This window comes from Sinocyclocheilus rhinocerous, unplaced genomic scaffold (assembly GCF_001515625.1).
Source record: "Sinocyclocheilus rhinocerous isolate Xijiao unplaced genomic scaffold, SAMN03320098_v1.1 scaffold3846, whole genome shotgun sequence".
In the NCBI taxonomy this organism is placed as follows: Eukaryota; Metazoa; Chordata; class Actinopteri; order Cypriniformes; family Cyprinidae; genus Sinocyclocheilus; species Sinocyclocheilus rhinocerous.
Window position 1 is genome coordinate 28362 of NW_015626434.1, and position 9590 is coordinate 37951.

Sequence of the window (9590 nt, forward strand, 5' to 3'; positions counted from 1 at the left end):
TTTTTTTCTTTCTTTGATAATTAACTAATATTTTATTCAATAATACATTAAAATATTGTTTTCAAGAATACTATCATATTAAAAAAATCATCTCAGGTAAGTGTATATTTCCTTACCTCTCAGGCAGAGTCAGGTAGGCGGTAGGTAGTGTGTTTCCAATATATTCTTGTTCTCTCTCAACAATGCTCTAACATCCAGTGAGCTGTGTGTCATCAGCATAGCAATGGTAGGAGAAACCATGTGCTTGTATAATGGGTCCCAGTGATGTAGTGTATATGGTGAAGAGGAGGGGTCCAAGAACTGATCCCCGAGGAAACCCTGTGGCCAGTTGATGTTCTTTGGATACCTCTCCCCCCCAGGAAACCCTGAAAGACCTACCTATGAGATAAGATTCAAACCAGTGAAGTGCAGATCCTGTGATGGCAGACAGGATAATCTGATGATTCACAGTGGCAGAGAGATCCAGCAGAATAAGAACTGATGATTTAGAATCAGCTTTCGCAATCTGCAGGTTTATACTGACCGACAGCAAAGCAGTCTCAGTTGAATGGCCGCTGCTGAAACCTGATTGGTTAACGTTCAGTTGGTCATTCTGTGAAAGAAATAATGTAACTGTGTCTATAAAGGTGTGAACCAAATGGTCCATTCCATTGGAATAACAAAGGAACAGCATTCCTCAGGAACGTCTTGTAGATTGCAGGATCTCCAGAGGGAAGGCCCTAACAGTATCTGTTGTTTCTAGCCCTTTTGTATCTTTAGGTATAAAAATCTATCTCACAGACAGAACTTTGGGAGAAGCTAGGATTCATACAAGGGTTAAGACTGTTTGAAGGAAGACATGCAAAACATTGCTATTGAAGAACTGCAACACTACCATCTTCAATAAATTCTTCTCCTCACAAAAATTTTGGTCAAGCCTACTTAATTTTTTGTATTAGAGAAATCTAGTACATTGGTGATACGGCACATTGGTGGTGGTTGAGGAGATTTCTATGTAAAGCGCTTTGAGTACCCAGAAAAGTGCTATAAAAATTTAACAAATTAATAATCAATTAATTAAAACAATCTTTTATTGTACTATTGAAATTAATTAATTTGGTTATGGCGGAAAGTCAAATGGTCGCCATGGCAACCACGAGGTGTTTTTGTGATGGCATCATTTCTAGTTCAGGGTCCTAACCTGTACAATTGTACCAAGTTTCATGCTTTTATGAAAAAGTGAACATATCATCAAATTTTGCACATACCTGTATCACCTGGACTATAAGTAGGTACATTTTTTTGGAATAAGTATCACCTAGCGACTATCAAAAAAGTACTCTATATAGTATGAACATATGTGTAGTATAAATAATCCAGACCAGAGCATGTTGTCATTGTCATGAGATCCACCAGCATCAGTTCACTTCACTGCCATTCACAAGTCCTCTCACGTTGCCTCGTGGAATAGTAAAGTGTCCATCATATGCTCACTTCTGTTCATGTAGGCCTACTGTTAATTACAACAGCTGTTGCTTACGACAGTAAATTCCGCTCATTTTACTGTAGGGGGCTCCAAAGACACAAAAATGCACAGAACTACATGCAGTTGCTTTAACACCAGTGCAACCTTTCCATTACACAAAAGGTTCTTTATAGCGGAAAAAGGTTCTTTAGGTTACCAAAATGTCCTTCACACTAAGAAAAATATGGCTCCTTTGAAAACTGATCAGTTTTTTCTGGAATCATAATATGTGTCACGACCCTGGACACATTCTGTGTTTTTCCCTCTCCACGTGCTCCATGACCCAGTTTTCCCTTGTTAATTGTTTGAGTTCCAGGTGAGTGTTGTCAATTACCCCATGTATTTAAGGTCCTGTCTGTGCTTTCTGGTTTTGTCTGGTATTGAATGTTCGTATTTCCATGCTACGTGTGTGTCCCTTGTTCCATGGATGTTAATTAAAGTCTCTTTGTTTGAAGTCAACTCCTCGTCTCCTCGTTCCTCGCTCCATGCTCCTCACAGTAGCAGTTCGTGACAATATGCTTTGTCTATGGCTTGGCTGCAAAAACTGTCTTTTGAAAGTGTACATGTGCATTTTTCAAACTCCACAAACAATTTTTTCTACAAGCAGTAATCTGTCCCTGTTTCTTTGGCGCGTACAGTGACTATCACACTAATCCTGTGTCTTATAAGTAACATCCTTCCAGCACCTGACACAGTGACACTTCGACGTTGCACAATACTTCCCTCTTTTTGGCACAGTTCCCAATTCCCTCCTTACTACAGTCCAGCTTGAATGAAATTAAAGTTGGAAGTTTATGAGGGCACAAATCACCCTACTGTTAGGCCATAGGATGGGCAGATGAATGGCCCATGAATGTAGTGTGGAATTTAGCCGGGGGTATATTGGGAGTGAAGAGTCTAATCTCATAAGAGGCTCAAGCCACTTGAGGCCGGGTAGAGAAGAGGAAGTGAGCGATCAGAAGCATTTACACTGTGATTGTGTCTGTCATGTCACACCACTTTCAGGATTTTTCTGATGGGGTTGTCACTCGCAGTTGGATGTCCTGAAGCCTGGAGCTACTTCTTGGATTTAGCAGGATCTTTAGGTCCTTACGCATGAGTTGTATCTGAGGTTGGTAAATGAGATTTCTGCAAAATGCTTTTGAGCAGTTAAGTCACTCAACTGAGATGATATTCAGCATTGTAATATGTCAAATTCAAAAATAGAGAAACATTTATCTGAAAGAAAATGTCTTGATTGAATGCAGACCATTATCATACTTCATAGTATCATACTATTATTATTATAATTTTGAATGAGTGTATATATATATATATATATATATATAATTTGAATGAAAATGACAAATGGTGCTTTGGAAACTAGTTGAATAAAATTGTTTTTTAAAATATTTTATTTTATGTCAGTTAACGTTTATTTTATTTCAATTCACAATTATTTTATTATTTTAATTTAAGTTAACTCTGATGCAGACTGAAATTTTAAGTATTTGCTACACAGATTATTTATATTTTCTTAAACTTTCTATCTATTTTGTCTTTCACCGAGATTAAATTAATTGGTCATTTTGATCTCTTAATTAAGGAGCTTGGAGCTTGGATATTGTCAAATTACAATAATTTATGCAGACCAGTGTTATAATCACTATGATACTATGAGAGTTCTTATTAATATTTTAAATTAGTTATCAGTTTATTTTCATATTTTCTGTTTTAATTTTAAGTTTAGTTAAAGTTTTAGTAATTTTGCTGCGTTTCTGCTTTTTAAAAAATATGTATAGTATTCATTACGTTTCATTTTAGTGTTAGTTATTTTTGTAAATCAAGTTACATGATACGAAAATGAAAAATGTAGCCTTGGCAACTAGTTGAGTAAAATATGTTTTAAAATTTAAAAATTCCAGTTAAAGTTTATTTTATTTCAAGTCGCGAAAATATATTTTTTATGGTTTCAGTTTTATTTAACTATGACCCTGATGCAGACAGGAATTTCAAATATTTGCTGCACAACTGTGAATGTCTTATTAATATTTCTATCTATTTCGTCTTTCAGTGCAGAGATGCCTTTGATGATTGTGGAGATGAGCTGCAGTCTGATTGGCTGGCTCTTTCTGTATGTGCTGCTGTGTCACTTGAACAGTGAAAGAGATTGTGAGTGGAACTGCAGGTTGGTAACTCTGCTCCACGGCATCCTGATCGTCTGTGTGACTGCCTACATTGGCTTCATTGCTGGGCCATGGCCTTTCACAAACCCAGGTAAGTTGTCCTGTTTGGAAGGTTTTAGTCAAGTCAAGTCAAGTCACATTTATGTAGCGCTTTATACAATACTGATGTGTCAAAGCAGCTTTACAGTGTCAACAGGAAAATAGTTGGTCAATAATGCAAGAGGACAAAAAGAGTCAATTTCCAGATGAAGTTGTAACCCTCTAAAGCCTGACATATGGAATAATATTTAGGAAAAAACAAACATTTTATTTAAAAATGTAACACTTTACTGAACCTTTCAAACAAAACAGTATAAAATGTTGATGATGCATCTCAAGGGGTTTATCCCAAATAATACATTTGTTAACATATTTGATAATGCATATATGGCTCATATACTGTATGATAAAGGAATACGGAGCACCTCAGTTTTATTCAGAGGCCCAAACTGAATAAAAATATACAATTTGTTGCAGTTACTGTTAGTTATATGGCCAAAAAGTACAAGACAAAACAAACGGACCCTAAGCAGCACTAATAATTCAGTTTTTCAATTATGTCCATAATTCTGGAGCAATAAGGCCTTAAATCTTTTTCTTTTTTTTTATATGAATCCATGATTCAGGCCCTACAAAATATGCCATTTGTTTGATTTGCATGAAACTTTGCACATATCATCCCCAGACACTCATGACAAGAAGTTATTTTTGAAAGAAAGAATGTTGATGTGTTGAAGCATTGCAAAGATATAAGTTAATTAATTGCCAAAGCAATGCCCATTTTTACGAGCTGACCTGTATCTGCTGTATGTAATGTCCAAGCTTAACAAAACTTGACACACATAGACAACAGGACATTCTGAGGATGCACAAGAAGTTTCGTAAAATTCTGCCAATAGGGGGAGCTACAACTGAAAAACCAGTTAAAGGGATAGTTCACCCAAAAATGAAAATTCTGTCATTAATTACTCACCCTCATGTTGTTCCAAACCCCTAAGACCTTCTTTCATCTTCGGAACACAAATTAAGATTTAAAAAAAAAAAAGAAATCCAAGCACTTCCTGACCCTTCATACACCGCAACGCAACTACCATGTTCAAGGCCCAAAAGGTGGTAAGGACATTGATAAAATAGTCCATGTGACATCAATGCTTCAATCGTAATATTATGAAGCTACGAGAATACTTTTTGTGTGCAAAGAAAACGACTTTATTCAACAATTTCTTCTCTTCCGTGTCAGACTGACATGGAAGAGAAGAAATTGATATGCCACTGTAAAACGAATATGTGAACTGGATTTGGTGAAAATCGGCCACAAGGTGGCGCTATAATAGGCAACTTTACCTTTTAGCTAATAACTCAGCAACCAGGTGTAATAAAATCAAAATTCTTCTTTTTTTCTGCATTCTCACTTTAAGTCCAGACAAAAGAAATTTAATTAAATGCACAAAACCAGTTTATTTGTACAATTATGGTGCACTGGTAATGCTATTTATTATTATTATTATTAGGGGTGCAATCACCGAAGGTGCTGGAAACCTGTTGTTCTTATACAGATTTTTCTCTGCTTCTTCTTTGTTTTTCGGCCATAAAAATAAATGGGCATCAGAGACCATAAATCGTAGAGATCCCAAAATCAGCAGAATGGCTTCAAACATGCACCGCTACTCAGGCGCACAGACACATTTGCCCAACACTAGGTGGCACTATAATAAGCCAACTCACGTTTTGGTCCATAACTCTGGAACCATGGAACCTCTGGAAGTGCTTGGTTCAGTTCATTCATTTTGAAGTGTTGGTGGCAGATGGCAGTAGATGTTTGGCCTGAGTTCATGTCAGGGAGCTCTGGGGCCATAGCAGCTTTAGAAGTAATAGAAATTACTTTTTTCAGGAGCCTAAAGAGCAGAAACGTTCCATAAAACTCTTTAAGGGAACAGTGCAATATAAATATAAATATACATTTATTATACATTTTCTAACAAAATTCCGAAATTGTCATATAAATTCTTACAAAAATGTATTACAAATTTTCTTATGAATTTTACTCACAAAATTTTTTAATTTTCTAATTTACACATTTTTATAAGAAAATGTATCTTACAAAATGTCTTATGAATTTTCCCAAAAAATTTCTTATCAATATTCCTACAAAATTATAAATATAAAAAGTAAATCTAAATATAAAAACAATATATAAATAACTATTATTTACACATCCCCAAGCAAGTAATACCATCAGATGCAAGTATTGCTGCTTCAAGTCATTCAAGTCAAGAAAACTGATTTTTAAAACAAAATGTAGGGTCTTATTTATTGAAACAAGTTTAGAAATTTCAAGAGGGTTCCCAGTATTCATGTTTAGGGTAAGGGCTTTGTAAGGAGAATATGCAAATTAAATTTAAATAATTCTTCAAGAATTAATTGGATGTGATTTTTGACATCTCTTCCTCTTGTTTCCAGGCACTGAAAACACATCTCTCCAGATCCTGGCTCTTGTTCTCAGCTTAGGATACTTCCTCTTTGACATGGCTTGGTGTGTGTATTTCCGCACTGAGGGTCCGGTGATGCTGGCCCACCACACCATGAGCATCCTCGGGATGGTGCTGGCACTAGGGCTGGGTGAGTCGGGCATCGAGACCTGCGCTGTCCTCTTCGGCAGCGAGATCACCAACCCGCTCCTGCAGGCCCGCTGGTTCCTCAAGCGCATGGGCCGCTATGACAGTTTAGCTGGAGATGTGGTGGACCTGCTCTTCATTCTTCTGTTTGCCTCTGTGAGGATTGGTGTTGGGAGTAGACTGCTTTATTGTGAATTAGCCTCTCCGAAGCCATCGCTTATAGTGAAAGTTGGTGGGGTGGCTATTTACACTCTCTCCTGGATCTTCATGATAGACATTGCACGTTTTGCATGCAAGAAAACTCGCGCCAAATACAGGCGATGGAAGGAACAGTACAAGCTGGAAGAAGCTAATGGACATGCTGTTAAAGTGAAATAGGCCTTTCTGTGCATTAGGACTGGGAAAAGTGGCATTTTTGCTTATATACATAGCTATATGTAGCATTTTGTTATTTTACAGGGTTCCTTTTTAATGGAGAGAGATGAGCTTCAGTGATATTTGGAAACTAAATACAATGCTGCTCCAAATGAGTTATTCCAAATGTGTAGGCTATGACTTGCCTAAAGCAAAAGGTTTTGTTAGAAAACAGAGCCTAAACAGGAGGTAGGAAGCCATATGTATGTGATTAGTTGCCACTATTTCCAAACAGCAGAGGAACTTTGAAATGTAAAAAGTGGCAAACTTTTTTTAATGATGAAAGAGGGCTGTTTTGGGAGTAAAGAAGAATGTGGTACCATGCAGATCTTTTAGACAGTATGCTGCATGAGTCCATATGAATAAAGCCTTTTTTGCACAAACAAAATACTAAAGATAAATTTGTGGATTCAGATGAAAAGTTTAGTTTTTAACCACCTGCTTATTTGTTGGTCTGATTATTAAAAGAATGTGCTACACAAGAAATATTTTGTCAAAAATATTCTCTGGGCCTACAACTTGTGATTGCTTTATCATCTCACATCTGCAAGTATTTTTACAGTAGCCTATATACAGTATACATACATATTTTTATTGTCAAATGAAAAACAATATCTCTTTAATTATCTCTGTTTACATATTATTTTAATTAGGGATTATTGCTAAATGTTGCTGGGTTCACTAACATTGAAAATATGATAGTCATCCATTGCTTTGAACTCTTCTGAACACTGATCATTTTTATAGTTGGTTTGGCGCTGCGGAACCACCAGTAGGAATAAACCGCTAGGTGGCGCAAAAGATTTAAATATGCTCATTCTGATAAATATTGACAAATAAATCACAGCTTTATTGTATCAATCAGTCTGTCTTTCATTCCAGAATCTGTATTTTTCTGTATTTCTTTTATTCTTAGTTTCTCCTAATTTGATCTTATCATTCGATTATAAATTATATTTAAATATTGATCTGCTTCTTCATCAGAATGTGTCTTTAACATAATGATTTTGTTTACTCATTGCAGATTCTGGCTAATCTGTAAATCACCTTGTTTGATTTACTGGTTTAAGTGAGTGAATAATGCTCCTAATTTACTGCCTACTAGTTGCCAGTACTTTACCAATGACAACTAGTACGCTAGTCTACAACACTTGGGAGGCGATAGTGCTGTTTGCGGAAGGATACGCCAAAAAGTGGTGAAGCGTCGCAGGCGTAGGAATCCGGGATGTGATTTGACTGAAACTCGGGAATTATCTGGATTTTTGTGATTTCTTCTTAATCGTTTTTAATCTTCGTACAGCGCCAAACTGACACATGTGACAACGCGCTTGTATAGAGACGGAATCCTTGGTCTACAGATTTTGTTGGAAAAAGAACGGCTAAAAACTACTGAATTTCGGAAAACATGGAGACAAGAAGGGAAGGACCCGACTAAACCAAAGTTTCCAAACAAATTATTCCAAGAACAGAGGGAATCCGTTCGCGAGACGAAAAAAATGTGTTGCACATCCGTCAAGTTTGGATTGTATTTTACTGCTGCTTTGAAACGGAAGCTGTTTTGAGCAGAATTCCTGAACTGGGAACTATGCCCCGCTGCCCCTAGAGCAAACATCAAACGATTTGTAAAGTTTTCTCCCGATTTTGCAGTGGAAAATATGGGAATTCTAGAAGTTGAACTAGGTAGGGAAGGAATTACAATGAAAGGTTGAACCGTGTGGATGCTTTAATCCATCCGTTGAGTGAATTCCCCCAGATTTTCACACATTTGGAGTGGCCAGGATACGTTCTTCTGGAGAAAAAGTCCATTCAGCGTGTAAGGGGCCTAAAAAGATGTATATTTAGTTAACAGACTTACTTTGCACTACCAATTCAATTGACGGTGTGGTCTGTACTGCAAACTGACGTTTTGTGCAGCAGTGAAAATCCCACGTTTGAGATTAGGTTGAGTTTAGGAATGCCGAGTTGGAAGTATTTCAGTGGGGGAAATGATAGAAAGCCGTCGAGATTTACAAAGTAGAGCTGTAGCGAAGAGCTTTTGGACTGACGCGAAATGCAGCCGGACAGTCTCCTTCATTCGTAAGGCAACACATTAACAAAAGATTGTTTCTCTGGCTTTACTTTGCTTTGGGATTGACAAAGGCGACTGTATCCAGACAGAGGCGAGGGGGAAGCCTGTCGGTCTGTGTGGTGGCATTTTGGCTGGGAAAATGATGAAGCGTCTCAGACAACAGAAAGAGTTTTTCTCCATTGATCATCTATGTGTTTGCGTTTAGCATCGATTTCCTTTGCTAACTCTTGTGTTGTGTAGCGCTACAGTCAAATGACACAGACTACTGAAACGCAGACAAACCGTGGAAATATAAAACATAAGCTTGTTTGTTTCTGTTCTGTTCAAGAGGAGACTTTACCATTCACATCAAGACGGAACTGTCAAAATTGAAAAGTGCCACCCGGCTGTTGTTGTTTTGTTTATTTTATTTATTTTTTCAAATACAAAGGTGTTTTACCATGGTAAAATGCTAATTGGATAAGAGCTGAAGAAAATCAAGAAAGGAAAGCCCAATGAGCGGCACACAGTCCACGCTTGCTGAGAGGTAAATAATGACATATAGTATTTACATGGTTGTGTTTATGATAATGATAGTGACCTGTCTTAGATTTATGACTCTGTTTATACATATATATATATATATATATATATATATATATATATATATATATATATAAACAAAACACTCTATGTGTGAGATAAAATAAATAAATAAATGTAAGAATGTTTTCATACTCCACTGGCAAATTCTTGTATAATGTTAGTATAAATTTAGTATAAATTTAGGCCAGTATTTCGATTGA

General features: G+C 36.7%; 1 protein-coding gene across 1 annotated transcript; it reads left to right on the forward strand.

Moving 5' to 3' along the window:
* The first annotated feature begins 2549 nt into the window (after window positions 1-2549).
* On the forward strand, window positions 2550-7328 carry LOC107715624 (transmembrane protein 136). Its single transcript, XM_016521784.1, has 3 exons — window positions 2550-2615; window positions 3558-3760; window positions 6169-7328. Exons 2-3 carry the CDS (start codon window positions 3565-3567, stop codon window positions 6699-6701), a joined length of 729 nt encoding a protein of 242 aa, XP_016377270.1. The 5' UTR covers window positions 2550-2615; window positions 3558-3564; the 3' UTR covers window positions 6702-7328.
* Window positions 7329-9590: the final 2262 nt, after the last annotated feature.

What these genes read in the sequence shown, in the direction of transcription:
- LOC107715624 (XM_016521784.1), top strand. Translation starts at nt 3,565, where the DNA reads ATGCCTTTGATGATTGTGGAGATGAGCTGCAGTCTGATTGGCTGGCTC. An exon ending in ATGGCCTTTCACAAACCCAG is followed by an intron (nt 3,761 to 6,168) that starts GTAAGTTGTCCT and finishes TCTTGTTTCCAG; the next exon opens with GCACTGAAAACACATCTCTC.